We start from the raw sequence: 17,677 nt of genomic DNA on the forward strand, positions 1-17,677 counted from the left end.
AAGTTACATAATTTACACACAGTGTTATTGCTATGCCAATAGCCACATTTTGTTACATCCTTTTTGAGTGAAATGATGATTAAATGTCATGTTACACTTTTGGTGAAGTATTTTGTGTTTCCTGCAAAACTTGAAAAAATGACTTAGGCGATTATTTTAACAGGGTGAAGATTTACCTTCAAGGTGTGAGCGCTTGTTTTTGCAAACGGTCAAGAAACCACGTGATTCCCGCCCGGCCCCGCCCCCCTGGTGACGTCGTCGTCCTTCTTCCTTACCGTCTCTCCCTCCGCTGCTAGCAGAGTTAGCAGTAGCCGTTAGCCTCCAGCAGCTGTCGGTGGCAGTCAGTCAGCCAACCAGTCAGTCCGAGTGGTGGTGCATTTCTAATCATCCTCCTCCTCCTCCTTCCCTCCTGTGGACGGCCGGGTTGTTTCTTCGGGAGCCAGCTGCCTCACCTCCTCGGGCTACCTGCGGTAACATATAGTTGTCCTCGTGACGACAGGAAGAAGCCCTGGGACATGGCCAGAGCAGAACAAGTCCTGGTGCTAGAGCCACAACACGAACTGAAGTTCAGAGGTACGCTGAACCAGAGGGCAGGGCCGGGGGCTAGGTAGCTCACCAAAAAGCCACTGTGTCTATTTCTGTACTAACCAGTCAACTCTACTAATGTGTGGTTGTTTGCTGTCGCTGTTATTGAATCAGACGGATATAACGAGCTGTAGTCTACATTGTGTTGGCGACAGCAGTGGCGATGACAGGTGAAACGACACTGTGTGCGACGATGCTAACTGGCTAGCTAGGTAGCATTCAGCTAACCTAGATAGCAAGTCAAACTGTTAGCTTTCATTGCAGCGTCAGGGCAGGCCCACCGTCCCATTTCTCTAATTCATTCTTGCTCATTTCCTCTATAAGCTTCGTATTTTATCCTCTGACAACATGTGAAACACTGATGTGATCTAATACTTGACTTTTGCCGTCCTCTTGATGTTGTTGCGAACACCCGTCTGCCAATAACTGATTATTCTAGCAGTTTCTACGCTCAGGTTGTCATTGCTTAGGCTTATTACCATGCTTATTTCACAATTTTCTAAGCTAGCAAGCTGTGATTGGGAGATTTACCGTTCACTCTCACTGTTCAACCTAAATTCCTTTCCAGCTTTTCTATATCCAGGCAGGAAGATTGTGAAAATACAGGCTGAGCTGGTGTGCCAGGGATAATGGCTACATTCTGACATAATTGCCTTTGGGTGTGATATTGCTGTAGAAATGGGTCAAGTGATGGCCCAAGGTGATGGGATCGGGCAGTGGCTGGTTGTTCACTGATTGATTTTTGCAGAGCTTTAAATGCAAAGATAACCCACAAGAAGATACATACGCCCACTCAGTTATTGATGCACAGTGGATCTGATAAGATCAGAAAGTACAGTGAGGTAACACACACCGCCAAAAGAGGTTAATTAATCAATTAAACATGGTCAGATGGTCTAATAAGAAAACAAGAACACACAGTTGTAAGTTTTCTACAGTATCCAGGTTTTGGCTGAGGGCGGGGCATGAATAATAAAGTGAACGCCTGCACACTTCTCTGCTCTTTCCACCGTTTTAATGTTTAATGTGCAGTGTTTACTGCAGACTCTGTGGAGCCCCTCACAAACACTTCTAATATATTCATCCTTGCAGACACACCGTAACAATATGTGCATGTAGCTTATCATGCTCGCCCACTCAGTTTTGATTCTTAACAAGGAATCTGAGCCACGCACACCAGTGACAAACTAACACCCGGACTAGTAGACACAAGTGTAAAATCACACATGATCCCTTGAGTCACTGTGATGTTTCTCTGTGTCCTCCTCAGGCCCTTTTACAGATGTTGTCACTGCCACTCTGAAGCTCACCAACCCCACAGATAGAAATGTGTGTTTCAAAGTCAAGACAACCGCGCCTCGCAGATACTGTGTGCGCCCAAACAGTGGCATCATTGACGCTGGAAGCTCCATCAATGTTTCTGGTTTGTACAAGTTTTTTTATCTTTTGGCAACACTGGTGAAAAGCCATGTAAAAGTTCAAACCCAAGAAAATATGTCTTAATTAAGGATATGCATTTGTATCTGAGGGAAAAACACTACTGGATCTAATAGCTGAGCAGAATGAAGCATTTATTGATAAACCAGCAGCAACACGAAAATAAGTTTAGAAAATATTATTATTTTACATGAATGCAAGGAGGTGTGGAGAAGCCTGCATGTATTGTGTTTCAGCTCCAAAATAAACCATCTAGCCAGTTCTACCAGTCATTGTACTGATACAGCAGCTGGCCTCTTGAGGTTACAAATACTGTTGTGAGATCATCAGAAGGTGTATCTGTAAAATCTTGGCAGGTGCTTGGTGCCTACAGTCTGTACAAAAAGATGTGAAAAATACCTGCATATGCGATTTTACTCCAAATTATTGGAGTATAAAAGGACCGGTAATTGTAGAAAAAAGGTTGGGTAGTGAATTTTACTACTTAAACTGAATGTCTTTGGATTTTGGACTAGCAGAATAAGATATTTAAAGACATCACCTTGAACTTTGAGAAACTGAGAGGGATATTTTTTTACAATTGTATGACATTTTATAGACCAATAATTAATCGTGAAATTACTTAATTGATCATATGCCTCCATCGTCTGCAGTCCTATTATTGAAATCAAACTGATAAACTGAACTTCAAACATTAATTTATTAGCTGAATCATTGTACTCTTCAGTGAGAGTAAATGATGATCCAGTGAGGTGAGTAGGTCAAAGTGAAACCCAAATCATAAACACTACTGACATCTTTTTCTTTGCAGGTTGCGTAATAGTTCTTATGATCCAATACAGGAAGTTACTCTTTCCCTAATGTTCCGGCTCTCCATTCTGTCATTGTTTTGGTCCACAGTTATGCTTCAGCCCTTTGATTATGACCCCAATGAAAAGAGTAAACACAAATTCATGGTGCAGTCCATGCTGGCTCCATACGACATGACTGACATGGAAGGAGTTGTAAGTACCAATAATTAGATTATATTCTTGATATATTTATTCATTCCTACATCTTTCAGAAGTCACCTCCAGGTGAACTCTTTAATATTACAGTTTACATCTGTCTATCTCGTTGTGCAGAAACGGTTGTGAAACATTTATAACACAAATCCTGAATATGTAATTCTTCTAAATAATTCCTCTAGAGCATTTCCTGTGAACTAATGACTTCTAATTAAAGATAAACAGAACTGATCTTTTGCTAAGGGATCCAAGTTTGAACATTCACTGTGTTTTTCTTCTGTCTCACTCTTTCCCTCTTGATGTTGTTGCCCACAGTGGAAGGAGGCAAAGCCTGAAGAGCTGATGGATTCAAAGTTGAGATGTGCGTTTGAGATGCCTCTAGAAAATGACAAAACTGTAAGTCTCTTTGCATAATGGCCATTTGTTGTCACATGTAGATGCACACATTTTTTCATGTACTTTCGATGTCTAAATGAATGCAGAAACATTCACGTTGCATGTTTTTTAGTTTATTTTTTGTTTTCTCAGTCTCCTACCCATCAGCCACACATCACTGTATCACCCATTATATGCTTATTTATTCATTTCTGATTTATATGTTTGTACATTCATCTCACTTCCTGCCACGTCTCTGCATGTCTCTTTATCTCCTTCCTGCCTCCCGTGCCCATCGTCTCCACCCCCCACCCTCACTCTCTCTCCACAGCATGAGAGTGAAACCAACCAAACTGTGTATTCCTCTGCCTCCTCTGTTAAGACTGAGCACTCCACGCTGCCCAAGTCAGCCAGCGCCTCGCTGGATGACGGAGAGGTGAAGAAGATCATGGAGGAGTGCAAGCGGCTGCAGATGGAGGTGCAGAGGCTACGGGAAGAAAACAAACAGATCAGGGTAAGACCCACCAAAAACAAAGAAGCATTGTGTCTGCACTTTCTTTCAACCTTGAAATTTTCTGCTGCAGTAACTCTTTCATACACAGAAATAGTCTCATTCTTGAATGTCATTTCTACAACAAACAGGGTAAATGAATTTTAGACGTTGAGTGAATGGTATTTTTTTCCAAATGAAGCTGTAGAAGTTAAAAGCTGCACACATAAGGTGACATGTAACTTTTCAGTCTGTTTTTTATGTTTTAGTGATATCATTAATACCCCCTTAACACATTTAGCACTATTGCCAGGGATTGAGTTCTCTCTTCCAGGTATAAGTCCAACAGCCTCTAAATGATTAAATTAAAAATGAATAACCTTTTCTTGCATTTAGCAGAGCTTAAGTCCAAAGTCTGCTCTCTGTCTGCTGTATCTACAGTGATGCCATATTTTTGCAGGCAGAGAAGCTATTGGCTGTTAGAAGTGTCACCAAATGACGTCATGTGTAAACGTGTCTATCTGTACATCACTGTCAAGTTACCGATGAAGCAATCGGGCATGATTAGAAGTTGCATGCTGTGCTGTACCGGTCATTTCTTTTGATTAAATATATGCTTGTCTACATTGCATCACACCAACGCACAGAGATGTCTGAAGTCTGTAGTGTTGCTCTTGTGTGTAGAACCTTTTTATGTAACTGTACTGTGAAAAGTTATCTTTCTGCTAACAATAACTGTCTATGTTTCTCTGACTTGTCTCTCTCGAGCGCAGGAGGACGACGGGCTGCGAAAGAGAAAGGTGACCTCAATGGGCTCTCCTCACTCTCCTTCCTCCTCCACCATGGCGACCTCAGCCATGAGGGACGAAGGCCTAAGCACCCGCATCCTGGCGCTCTGCGTGCTCTTCTTTGTCATTGGAGTCATCATTGGCAAGCTGGCCCTGTAGAGACACAGACAGACAGAGCACAGTGACGGACGGGCGGGCGGACGGACGGGAGGCGTGCTCGGGAGGACACGTGGCAACGGGGATGTCTTCTGGGTTTATGTTGGTTTCTCTTTCTTTTCTTTTCTTTTTTTTAACATTTAAGGCAATATCTCGATGGCTTATCTTGATGGAAAGTAATTTAACGTGTAAAAAAAAAAAAAAAAAAGAGAGAACGAAGGAAGGCGATCCCAAGTTAAACCATGTGTGAGAGCGTTCTTGCCACAGGTCTTGCCTTTTTCTTTGTTTGTGAAATAATCACCACCTCTGATCTGTTCTTTCCGTCCATCCCTTCTTCCTAAATGATCTTCCGCAACTTGCACAGGTAACAGTTAGTGGTGTGTGGAAGTGGCTTCATGCTGGCTGAATGTCGAAAGTCTTTCATTGATTCTTTATCAAGTCTTCAAGTTCCTCACTCACATTGTCTCTAAGAAAGATCTAACACTCCTCTTCTGATAATCTCTCTTCCACTTATTACTGATAATCTGCAAGGAGAGGTGAACACAACTGATCAGTGAAAGACTTTTTTCTAGATTCAAACTTAATGTATTGTCTTCTAAAGTGTGATTGCGTGCGTGTGTGTGTCTTCTTGATTTTGCCTCCTGCAGGAGGGCTGATATGATTGTGTGTGGATGTTTTTATGTGAGGAGACCACAAATGGTGAAATCACAGGCTGTTTCAGAGCGAAGGAAGAGGGGTGGTTTGACAACATAACTGTCATCTGAACAGGTTTCCTGTGCACAACAGAAAAATGGGGGTCTTTGTTTAAAATCAGATTAGAACTTGATCATTTTTGTTGCTGACCAGACCAAGGAATTAGTAGAAATCCAACAAATCGATTTTTTTTGTCCAATTATAACCTGGTAAAATTGAGATTAGGATTAAAAAAAAAATCTGCTGCATGGTGATCTATTTTTAAAAATAACATCAGATTTTCCCAGATAACTATTTTATTTTCTTGATTATTTTCTTCCATTGGACAAAAACAACAATCTCCCCTCCTTAAAGCAATGAACTTGTCATGCAAAAACCAACTTGAACATTTTCAATATATAACATACAGTATGTAACAATAGCTTTGGCCACCTTGTTTAATTTTGCCCATGGAGTATTGTATTTGCGTCCTCTAGTGTATTACAGCAGTTGTTTGCTTTTTTTTTTTGTTCTTATATTCTCATGTAGTCACAATGCTTCTGTTGTTTATAATATTCAAAAAATGCACTATATTCAAGTGTCCACTCTGCAGTCTGCATGAAATGACCTGGAATTTATTATTATGATTATTATTATTTTTTGAGTGTTGAAGTTATATTGGCAAAAAAAAAAAATCTGTCTTCTCAAAAGGGACCATCTTGAGTCTGGTTTATCAGTTTGTGTGTGTTTTGTTTCTTTTCGATTATCTTTTCCTTTTGTTCCGTGTTGGGCTCTGGTGTTCGTGTGATAACTGAGACAACACAGCTGTATTATCTCGGCTGTCACATGACCATCCAAGCAGGTGGTTGAAGGGAAAAAAAGATTAAATATCTGTATTTTTTTGTTGCCGGAGGGAGCTCGGGGAGCAGAGAAGTGGGAATGTGGGTGGCTGGGAGGAGGACTGACCTGTGAATACACACTACATTAAAGAAAAGAGAAAAAAAAAAGGCATCAGCGCTTCAGACCACACATGCAAAGAACCAGTCACACAACAATGTAATCACACAGTAATTGGATACTCTTTTGTATGTACATAAAAATAAAGACTTAAAAAGATAACTGGCAAAGTTATTAACATACTGTAGTAAAGGAAGAAAATAATTAAACAATCACCATGGATCATGTAGCATCATAATGAATTAAAATGCATAAACCCCCAACTGTCTGCTTCTGTGAAAAGTTTACTCTTTTTTTTATCATTTAAATTTGAAAAAGAGATTGTATGTGTGTGAGAGAGACTTATATAAAAAAAAAAAGAATTCATAAAAATCATTCAAACTGCTCTCTTAATGGCTTAAAAGAGCACTCCGTCAATCATACACATGAAAATCAGTTAACTCTTACTGTGAAAACAGTCTTCAGCAAACATGTCTTTGAGGGATCTAGAGAGAGTGGATCATCATATTCAGGGGCCTCCTTTACAAGTGGTAGTGAGGGGTTACAATGTGGCCATATACCAGGCAGGGAAGGACCAAAGAAAAGATGATACCAGTTTCCTTGTTGGAATTCTATAAGCCATGCAAGTGAGTAAAACTCATGACATAATGTCTTCTGACGTTTGGCTGGTTTTGCAGATTTGAAGTGCTTAGAATTCCCCTTTAAAACCTTATAGATAAAGGCCTATGAGGTGACGTGACAGTCAGTGGTTTGGTTGAGGCCACAGTTTTGACAGTGAACCTGCTGCAAGGCCTTTCACCAAGAAATTTAAGGATAACATGCAGATTTGATTTGATTACAGTCATGGAAAAAAATATTATCCCTTTTTTTCTTCAGTTTCTTGTTAATTTTAATGTCTGGTACATTTGTTTGGACAAATATAATAACAACAAAAATAGCTCATAAGAGTTTAATTTAAGAGCTGCTTTCTAGTCATTTTCCATGGTTTTCTTCAGCTCTTTTTGTTATATCTGTCCAAACAACTGTACCTTATGTTGTACCAGGCATTAAAATGTACAAGAAATTGAAGAAAACAAGGGGTGGTCTAATATTTTTTCCATGACTGAATTTGTCATTGCTTATCACCACACAACAAAATTAAGATGACATAAATCACTCACTTAGCAGCATAAGAAAGGAAGATAAAAAAGTGTCATTAAAGTGCATATCAACTCAGTAAAGTTCAGTCCAGCTTAGCTTAGCCTGTGAGCAACTCACTTATGCCCCTGGGAAAGAAGCTATATTTCATGCGGTAGTCCGTGCCCTCAGCTCATGACCCTATATAATATATAAATTCTACCTTTGGCAAAGCTCAACCTGAAACCATGATCCCAGGTTTTCTGATATGACATTACAAACAATATGGTAATTTGCTCCCAAACTTGTTATTTACATTTTGTACAACAATAATAATAAAAAAAACAACAACAACAACTGAGGAACGTTTTTTTATCAGTATGTTTGCATTCTTTACCTATGACAGAATATTGAGGAAAATATATCACATCTATTGACTATTATTCCAGGCTTATTCTATGAACATATGTGTAAGTTTACAAGCCAAAGGCCCTTTTGCAGTTTATATTCTTTATGAATAGTAAATAAAAAACAATAAAAAGGTAATAGAAACCTGTAAGGGCTTGTGTTCCCTGTAGTATACCAGTAGTATACCAGTGTAGTTGATTTATTTGTATTTGGTATTTCTTTATGTATATATTTTTCTCACCTGTGTTTGCCCCCTGGCGTGTTTAAATGTATGGATTTTGCACTGTGTTTTATGTTGTCAAATGCAATTGTGTGACATGTGCAATCTGTTTAGTTGGCCTAAATAATTATTTTAAAAAAGCTCAGTCGGTCTGCAGCATCTCTTCAAATTACTGTGAAAAAGTACAAGAACAGAGGAAATAATAGACATGGTAAAGTAAGTATAACATTAAAATAAAGTTAAATATTATATTGACAATTATTTGGGTAAAAAAAAATATATGTATTTAAATATCTCTGAAAACCTAAAACTCCATCCATCCATCCATTATCGTGAACCGTTTATCCGCACTCGGGTCGCGGGGGGCTGGAGCCTAATTTGACAAAAACATTGAGATTATGAAGTTTTCAAATGTATTCCATCAAATGCATTATATTTTTTATTGTTTATATGTAAATTCATATTCATAGATTGATAGATGATTGACAATAATAATAACAAAATACAAGCCCCGCCCACCCGTCATCCAACGTCCTGACGTCATCGGGCCTTTTCCAGGAAGTAGAAAAACATCAACAATCCTCCAGGTTTCAGGGCGAAGTGTCAGTGTAGCCTAGCATCAAGGTAGCGCAGCTTCATTTTCCCGGGTGCATCGCATATTTGTTTTTATTTTTTTAGAATTAGTGTAATTGTAGCACCCCAGTTATGTCGTTGTTTGCTAAGATATTTGGAGGAGGAGGAGGGAAAGGAGGAAAGGGACCGAGCCCACAGGAGGCGATCCAGAAACTCCGAGAGACGGAGGAGATGCTAACGAAGAAACAGGAATTTCTAGAGAAAAAGATCGAACAGGAATTGCAAATCGCCAAGAAAAACGGCACGAAAAACAAAAGAGGTGAGACATCAGAGTATATTTTCTAACAGCTTCCACGCCTTATCACCAAATTGCATGGAAAACAATCCCAAGCTAAATGTTAGCACGTTAGCCAACTTGGCTAACTTTGCCCAGCTGTCAGAACTGTTGGCAGTCTCACCTACCGTCGATATCACGGCCAAGGCTGTCACCACTGATAACTTGACGACCAGTCGATTGTGTGTGAGTTTTGATTAAATCATGCTTGATCACTGCTAACTCTTTTTCATTGAGGTGACGCTATCCATGTATTTTCCCAGCATATCTGAGGTGATCATTTTACGTCTGATTGATCAGTGGCCATCTAAAAATAGAAGAAGAAAAAAACAGGTGTGGCGAGTGGTATAGCTGCAGTTAACTGATAGATATCTTGCTGCAGAAAGACTCGCAATAAAGATATTGGCTCAGTGTGTCAGGACAGGGGTTGAGCATTGGACCTGCACATGTTTAAAGGGCGTGCTGTCTCTGTCAGAGAGGTGGGCGTGTTTGCACCGCGGTCAGAAGTCGACAGAAACCTCCAGTTTGGCCTGGTAACACTGCTAGAATACAGAGATCAGCAAAAATGTAGGATTAAATACTCTGGGGGCATGCATATCAATAGTTAGGGTTGTCAAAATCGAAGCTTTCGAGCTTTCATCTACAATTGTCGAATCGAAGGCATCGTAGTCCTTAGTGTGGTACATATCATAAAGATTTAGATTAGATTACAATAGATTATACTTTATTGATCCCACTATGGGGAAATTCACTTGTCACAGCAGCAACAACAGAAGCAAAAGGTGAATGTAAATTTACAGGGGGGTAGTAGTTTGAATGAAAAATGGAAAATATAAATACAGATCAATATATAAAAGCTATGGTGTGTAGTGTAATGATAGGTGCTAACAAAGGTGTGCTGGTAATCTGAACACAAACTACAACATGATCAGGTGGTGCAGGTGTTGTAGAGTTAGACAGAACAACGGATAAAAGACCAGTGGATCCTCTCCTTCTTACACCGTGGGTGCAACAGTCTGCTGCTGAAGGAGATACTCAGGGACCCCACAGTGGCATGTAGGGGGTGAGAGGTGTTGTCCATGATGGATGTCAGCTTCACTAACATCCTCCTCTCATCCACTTCCTCTATGGAGTCCAGGGGACAGTCCAGGACAAAGTTCGCTCTCCTGATCAGTTTATTTAGTCTCTTTCTGTCCGTACTGCCCCCTCTCCAGCAGACCACAGCGTACTTGTCAGATATATCACATTTGATGCAATGTATCTTGTTTGATGAAGAACGTTAAAATGTAAATGACATTAAGAAGAACTGTACACTAGTTTTGGGACACCGGAAAAAACAACAAGTGTTGATTTAAGGGTAAAACCTTTGACCTGATAGTGGTGCAAAGTAATATGGCAAGGGGTCACCAAAATTAAAGACAATCTCCCACTGAGGAGCACAAATATCCTGAACAAGCCTCATGACAACCTGGAAAGATGTGGTTGAGATATGTTGCTCTTAGAGTGTTGGAGAAAGAGAAAAAGTGATTGACAGACAGACTGATGAACTGAATAATGTTGCCTCAAATGGGACAAAATCATTAGTTATTGCAGGGATAGAATATGAATTGATACGGCCCTGCCTCACAGAACAAGAATCACAGAAGGCTGATAAAGTTGCACTTGGTTGATTACTTTCTGTCCTTTACCTGACTCTAATTATTTCCTTCTTCAGCTCCACAAAGGTTGACAGAATGAGTCAACCCCCTGACCCTGTCTGATAGTTTCACTTCAGCCTAACCTAGGTGTGATTCAGGTTTTAGTCATGTGACTGCTGTGGCTGATTCATTTCTACTTTTCACATTTTCCATTATCATTGGACATTTTCTTATCATCCAGGTGTGAGTCACAAGCTAAATCTAATTGTCCTCTTTGTTCACCTAACAGTCACTGACCTCATTGATTAGGGTGTAAGCATTTTATTTATGAATCTACTCAGAGCAGCAGATACCTTCAAGGAAAAAGATATTAGACAACCCTTGTTTTCTTCAATATCTTGTTCGTTTTAATGCCTGGTACAACCAAAGGTACATTTGTTTGGACAAATGTAATGATAACAACAATAATAAAGCTAAAGCTGATATATAGACATTTTACGTTGTTTTCTTGATAATTATTTTGGTTCTTATCAAGAAAACCAAGGAAAATGACATTAAAATTAACAAGAAATTGAAGAAAACAATGGTCGTATCTTTTTTTCGAAGACTGTATGCTGGTTAACACTCCAAATGTTTAACCACTTTTTTATTCCTATTCAGGGCCAGAACTTCTACGTCATTTCTCTGCAGTCGATCTATTTTTGTGACAATCTTTTCATCCCGACTCCTTCCCTTCTGTCTTCCTCTCCTCAGCGGCTCTGCAAGCTTTGAAAAGAAAGAAGCGGTATGAGAAGCAGCTCGCCCAGATTGACGGCACGCTGTCGACCATCGAGTTCCAGAGAGAGGCTCTGGAGAACGCCAACACCAACACTGAAGTGCTCAAGAACATGGGCTTCGCTGCCAAAGCCATGAAGTCTGCCCACGAAAACATGTAAGAGCCAGTCCAGGATTAGGTCCATTACAAAACGATTGATTGATACGTTGGACTAAAGTGAATAGTCAGGCGGCTTAGGAGCAGATTTTAGAAGAAAGGGGACACCCCGGACAAAAGCAGCAAATTTTTTCCACATGCTCTCTATCACCATAGGCTTCAATTTTTGGTAGGAGCCACTTTAAGATTAAGATTGTGGATCGGAGATGGCAGCCATATAAAATCTATGAGAACCAATATATCTTCCAAACCACTCAAAAGGTCAATTTTTTGTTGATTATTATTTTTATTTTTTAAATAATTTTGTGTCTTTTTTTGGTAATTCTGTGTCTTTTTTTTTGGTAATTTTGTTTCTTTTTTGAAGTAATTTAGTTTTTTTCCTGTCATTTTGGGTCTTTTTTGGACATTTTGTGTAATTTCTTATCTTTTTTTTCCACTCAGAAGGTCAATTTTAGTGTCAAAATATACATTTTCTGGGTCAATGAATCATTTAAAGTGAAAATATCACTAGATGATTATTTGATCAAATAGGTATGTTAATTTTGGCCATGTATTAACTTAATTTCCAACTCCGTTCCTAAGCGGTCTGACATATATTGATATAGGTCATATACAGTGCATGTATTCTGAGAAGTTGATAAAATGAATGCATTTAATTAAACTTTATTAGCTTCACTTTTATCATTTATTACATTTACAACCACAAATATCTTTGCAATTCCAGTGTGCCTTCATGCGTGAGCACCTTGTACCTTTAGTACATGTTATACATTTTTCAGAATACATGCACTGTATATGACCTATTATAATAATCATCTAGTGATATTCTCAATAGCTTTAATTGATTCCCTGACCCAGAAAATGTAGATTTTGACACCAAGATTGACCTTCTGAGTGGCTTGGAAGATAAATTGGTTCTCATAGATTTTATATGGATGCCATCTCCGATCCACAATCTTGATGAAGTGGCCCCTACCAAAAATTTAAACCAATGGTGATGGAGAGCATGTGGAAAAAATGTGCTGCTTTTGTCCAGCATGTCCCTTTTATTTATCTAAGCCGCCTGACTAGAAGTCTGTGTTTATGCAGTAGGACATCCTGGTGCTTTTGGCAGAGTGTATTTGTCTTATGTATCTGGACATACCAAATATCTCTCTATCTATCGTAGTCTGGCACATTTAATATGGTAATTATGTGGTATTGGAACATGCAGATACAGGTGCATCTCAATAAATTAGAATATCATAGAAGTTTATTTATGTCAGTAATTCAAATCAGAAATTGGAAATAACACAGTATATAGATCCATTACACACAGAAACACAAAAACATTTCATGTCTTAATTTATTTAATTTATTCTTATTATAATAATTATGGCTGACATTTAATGAAGACGTATAATTCTGTGTCTCAAAAAATTTGAATATTACAAAAGACCAATTTTAAAAGTGTGTTTAATATGGAAATGTTGGCCTCTGAAAAGTATGTCCATCTATATGAATCAATACTCTGTTGGGGCTGTTTGACTTTAACTACTGGAAATTGACTTTTCCATGATATTCTCATTTATTGATATGCACCTGTACATACAACCCCACTTGGAAAAATCCAAACTATTTCTTTAATTGCCTCATGGGAATGCAGGGAAAGTAAAAAAAATTAGTCAGCTTGTTCAGAATCAATAGAAAGATTATGAGGAACATGCTTTGCACAATGTGACCCATATGCAGTAATACCTCCCTAATCCAAACCCATCAGCACCAGATGTCATTATGTCATCGGTGACAGGCTAAAAAATAATTTGAAGAATATATACGATTCCAAAAATGTGTAAAACGTTTCTTTTATACAGCGTCCCAACCTTTTTGGAATCGAGGCTGTATTTAAATAGGCATTCAGAGAAATGTCACTGCTAAAAGGCTAAAAAATACCCCTAAGTCTGCCAACCTATCAGTATGTTTAGGTTGTTTTTAAGGTGTAATAGTGCATTCTGTTTTCTTCACATATGAAGCGTCTCATTGTTGTTGTTTCAGGGACATTGACAAGGTGGACGACCTGATGCAGGACATTACAGAGCAGCAAGAGCTGGCCCAGGAAATCTCTGACGCCATTTCTAAACCTGTCGGCTTTGGAGAGGAGTTTGATGAGGTTTGTGTTTGTCTTAAGTGTTTTACATACAGTTATAAATGATAACACAGTGTTTACCAGCGCAGAGCAAACTCTTTCTCTACGCTGCTTTGACTCCACCAGGTAAACACGGTTTGTTGTGTCTCTTGAGTAATTACTCAGGCATTGGGTCTGCTTTATTTTTGAATGGCCTTATTCATAGACCAACTTTACCACAATTGATAGTATTCAGTTATTCAGGGACAATATGGCAGAAAGATTGAATACGCTCTTTTTAAAGTTTGAAGTCATTTCATTAAAGTCTCGCCGTTTTACTCACCAAGTGTACAGGTTGACAAGCTTAGGACTGGATAACAGCACCCCACACCCATTATTAAAAATCCTCACCTTTGCTGTTTTTGTCAGGATGAGCTGCTGGCGGAGCTGGGTGAGCTGGAGCAGGAGGCGCTGGACAAAAGCCTGCTGGAGATCGGTGGACCAGAGAACGTCCCCCTCCCCAACGTGCCTTCTACTTCATTACCTTCCAGACCTGGTAAGAAGAACTCTAAGGCAACTCTGTTAGCTCGACTACAGTTAAATAAATAGTTCAACACTTTTTGGAATTATGGTTATTCGCTTTCTGGCAGAGAGTTAGATGAGAAGATTTTGCTGTTTTTCAGGGGGTTATGTGCCAGACTATTTCTGGGCTCTGAGCAGATACATACACTCAGACACATAGCTAATTAGACGCAACCCTTCCCTACAACTGGTGTTTGATTTAGTCTTCATAATAGTTTCCCTATTTGTTATGTAAATTGCATTTACTTTTTATTTCTATGAGGCTCATGTAAATCTTTGCACATTCCTGCCTCTGTCTTTCATTTTAAACATTTACACTGTACATAGTTTTAAAAATCTCTCTCTTTCCCTGCCTGGGAAGTTTGTCCTGAAGCTTCCGTCTATATTTATACCCTACACCTTAATAAAGGGTGCTAAATTAAGCTGTGAATGTGACTACACAAAGAGTTCACTTTGCTGAGTTTGTGGCAATAAAATAAATAAACAATGGTATGCTTAGAAAATGTTCTGCGACCAGGAGAACTGAATGGATACACTTAACAACAATCTGGCCTCACAGCACAAGGGTCGCCGGTTTGACTCCGGCCTGTGGCTCTTCTGTGTGGAGTTTGCATGTTCTCCCTGTGTCAGCGTGGGTTCTCATCGGCTTCATCCCACAGTCCAAAAACATTCTTTTAGGTTTAATTGGAGACTCTAAATTGTCCGTAGGTGTGAATGAGAGTGTGATTGTCTGTCTCTATGTGTCAGCCCTGCGATAGTCTGGTGACCTGTCCAGGGAGTACTCCGCCTCTCACCCAATGTCAGCTGGGCGGATAAGCGGTTAAGGATAATGAATGAATGAATTAATTAATATGATTGTAATTTAATGTGCAACATTCTATCAACACTATGACAGTCAGTAATGTTCAGTCTGGTGTACGTTGCGTCACTGTTTTGGCCAATGGCAAGAATGCTCTGCGCACTTGCAGAGTGTGAGCAACAAGAGGTGACAGCCGTTTACTTAAAGTCCACTGGCGTCATTAATTATATACATTTTTGGATAATTAAACAAAGACATAGTGGTGCAACATACAGGTGCATCTCAATAACTTAGAGTATCATAGAAAGTTTATTTATGTCAGTAATTCAAAAAAATGGAAAATAACACATTATATAGATCCATTACACACAGAATGAAACATTTATTTTCTTAATTTATTTAATTTCTTCTAATTATAATGATTATAGCTTACATTTAATGAAGACAAAATTCATTGTCTCAAAAATAATTAATATTACAAAAGACCAATTTTAAAAAGTATGTTTAGGATTAAAATGTTGGCCTCTGAAAAGTATGTCCATCTATATGCACTCAATACTTGGTTGGGGCTATTTGACTTGAACTACTGGAAATGGAGTTTTCCATCATCATTCTAATTTATTGAGATGTACCTGTATATCGATATATCAATTAATTGGTGAAAGATCCAACTGAATCGATGCAATGCCCAAACATCTATGCATATCGCTGCTTTTATTTTGACAATCTCCCTGTTTTTGTTTTTTTTAGAAGTAACTTGAATAGAGAAAGAAACTATCTTGGGAATGGTGTTTGTTCATTATTAAAATATCATCACAGGCTCTTTAAGTTAACCCATAAAAAACATTTGCACTAAAATGCAATGTGGCACTTTATAGTGAACTGAAGGTCTATTTTTATTATTTGTAAAATAGTAAAATCATATTTTAGTTGTTTTTTTATGAGTTGATATAAATGTTAAATGGTCATATGATATCATCTCATATTGACTGCTGGCTGCTTAATCTAACCGAATTGAAGTAAAGTAAATATCATATTGTTGTCCAATGAATCTGAATAATATCGTGTTGTGATGAAACTAGAGATTTACCCTCCTGATACCTTTAAGCTCAGCTGTTAAAGTAGAGGTCTGTGGTCGAGGTTGATCCTGGTTCAGGATGAGTGTACATTTTCATTCACATCTCTCACAAGTTCCACTTTTGTCTTTTCACCCCTCCAGCCAACAAAGAGGAGGACGAGGACGACATGGAGGACCTGCAGCGCTGGGCGATGGAAGCCATGTAAACGCAGCCACATCATACCTGCATCAGAGAAGGAAGAGGAAGGAGCAAGAGGGAATGAATGGACTGATAGGGTGTTGTGTATGAGTATATTTTTGTGTGTCTGAGGAGAGTTGACTTTATGTAACACGACGAAAAAGCAAAAATGCTGTAGACTTTGTTTTCCCGTTCCCCTTCACAAATACCGACCCCTGGGTGCTCCACAGTCGGGGGGGCTTTTATATTGAAGCTCTATCACTGTACTTTGGCAAAGTCACCTAATATTTTTACCCTCAACTTCAATACAATGCTAGTACTTTATGGTCAGGGCTATTTCAGCGCCCGCAGAGTTCATAGTGAGGTGTAACACTATGAGCTCTGGGGTGCGAGAAAGGAGTCAGATAAGTGTTAAAAGTGTGGCGATGCTGACGTCACTGGAGAATTTCCATGCAGGCGTAGTCCTCAAAGATCTGCTTCCGACTCACATATTTACCTGTGTTTGTGGCGTTTAAACTGGCTGGATGTTTGTTTGTTTTTCCTTCTTGACAAAAATAACAGTCCTTTGCTCTCTGTTTTTTGTTAATGCTGTTGAAAATAGGAGCGCAGCTGAGCATGAGCTGGATGACGAAGCTATGAATCCGAACCTCCTTTTATGTTTCAGGCCACGTGCTTTGTCCCTTTTCCTCCTATTCTTCGCCGCCTGTCGCCATTTTAGCGACTACTCCCTCCCTCAAAGGCGTTCTCACCAGTGGTTCTTGTTATTTGGTGTAAATATCCCAAATGTGTCTCTTTTTATATACTGTATTTCCGCCATCACTGAGAGGTTCTGTCAAGGTTGTGTGAAGCATGCAACAATGGGAAATCACAATACAGATCACAACGCACGGCTAGAAAGAAAGATGTTAAACCTAACAGTTTCACCCTGCTCTGTCTGTCTCCGTCCTTCTCATTTTTCTTTCAAATTGTATAATGTTGAAAAAATAATAATAGTAATAAACTATTGTCACACCTTATTAACTGCATCTTGAAGAGGATGGTGGTTTGTAAAAGATTAGATTATAGTCAGTCTACAACATTTTGGAGTTTTAAAGAATTAATTATTTTAGTTTTTCAAAGTCATGATGTACAATTTTTACATAGGAAAAAAATAACACAAGGACGGATGGACAAGCATGTTTGCATTTCTATGTTTTATTTATCCAGATGAGAATATTATTTGCAAAATCATTAAAGGTTTTCAATTCTTT

The 17,677-nt window shown here is 38.9% G+C and overlaps 2 protein-coding genes across 3 annotated transcripts; both read left to right on the plus strand.

The window, feature by feature from the left end:
• The first annotated feature begins 281 nt into the window (after positions 1–281).
• Positions 282–7,941, plus strand: LOC131971054 (vesicle-associated membrane protein-associated protein B-like). Of its 2 annotated transcripts, none has more exons than XM_059332330.1 (6): positions 282–573; positions 1,856–2,008; positions 2,923–3,026; positions 3,345–3,425; positions 3,787–3,918; positions 4,668–7,941. In XM_059332330.1, exons 1-6 carry the CDS (start codon positions 516–518, stop codon positions 4,839–4,841), a joined length of 702 nt encoding a protein of 233 aa, XP_059188313.1. In that variant the 5' UTR covers positions 282–515; the 3' UTR covers positions 4,842–7,941. The 2 variants fall into 2 exon arrangements, with proteins under 2 accessions (XP_059188313.1, XP_059188312.1); XM_059332329.1 differs by having other exon boundaries at positions 286–573; positions 3,736–3,918.
• Positions 7,942–8,764: 823 nt separating this feature from the next.
• Positions 8,765–17,677, plus strand: LOC131972357 (charged multivesicular body protein 4b-like). Its single transcript, XM_059334183.1, has 5 exons — positions 8,765–9,103; positions 11,509–11,686; positions 13,721–13,835; positions 14,220–14,346; positions 16,391–17,677. The coding sequence occupies exons 1-5, from the start codon at positions 8,917–8,919 to the stop codon at positions 16,453–16,455; spliced, it is 672 nt and encodes a 223-aa protein (XP_059190166.1). The 5' UTR covers positions 8,765–8,916; the 3' UTR covers positions 16,456–17,677.

Source organism: Centropristis striata, chromosome 5, assembly GCF_030273125.1.
Source record: "Centropristis striata isolate RG_2023a ecotype Rhode Island chromosome 5, C.striata_1.0, whole genome shotgun sequence".
NCBI lineage: Eukaryota > Metazoa > Chordata > Actinopteri > Perciformes > Serranidae > Centropristis > Centropristis striata.

What these genes read in the sequence shown, in the direction of transcription:
- LOC131972357 (XM_059334183.1), top strand. Translation starts at nt 8,917, where the DNA reads ATGTCGTTGTTTGCTAAGATATTTGGAGGAGGAGGAGGGAAAGGAGGA. An exon ending in AAGTCTGCCCACGAAAACAT is followed by an intron (nt 11,687 to 13,720) that starts GTAAGAGCCAGT and finishes TTGTTGTTTCAG; the next exon opens with GGACATTGACAAGGTGGACG. An exon ending in TTCATTACCTTCCAGACCTG is followed by an intron (nt 14,347 to 16,390) that starts GTAAGAAGAACT and finishes TCACCCCTCCAG; the next exon opens with CCAACAAAGAGGAGGACGAG.
- LOC131971054 (XM_059332329.1), top strand. Translation starts at nt 516, where the DNA reads ATGGCCAGAGCAGAACAAGTCCTGGTGCTAGAGCCACAACACGAACTG. An exon ending in ACACGAACTGAAGTTCAGAG is followed by an intron (nt 574 to 1,855) that starts GTACGCTGAACC and finishes TGTCCTCCTCAG; the next exon opens with GCCCTTTTACAGATGTTGTC. An exon ending in AAGCTCCATCAATGTTTCTG is followed by an intron (nt 2,009 to 2,922) that starts GTTTGTACAAGT and finishes TTTGGTCCACAG; the next exon opens with TTATGCTTCAGCCCTTTGAT.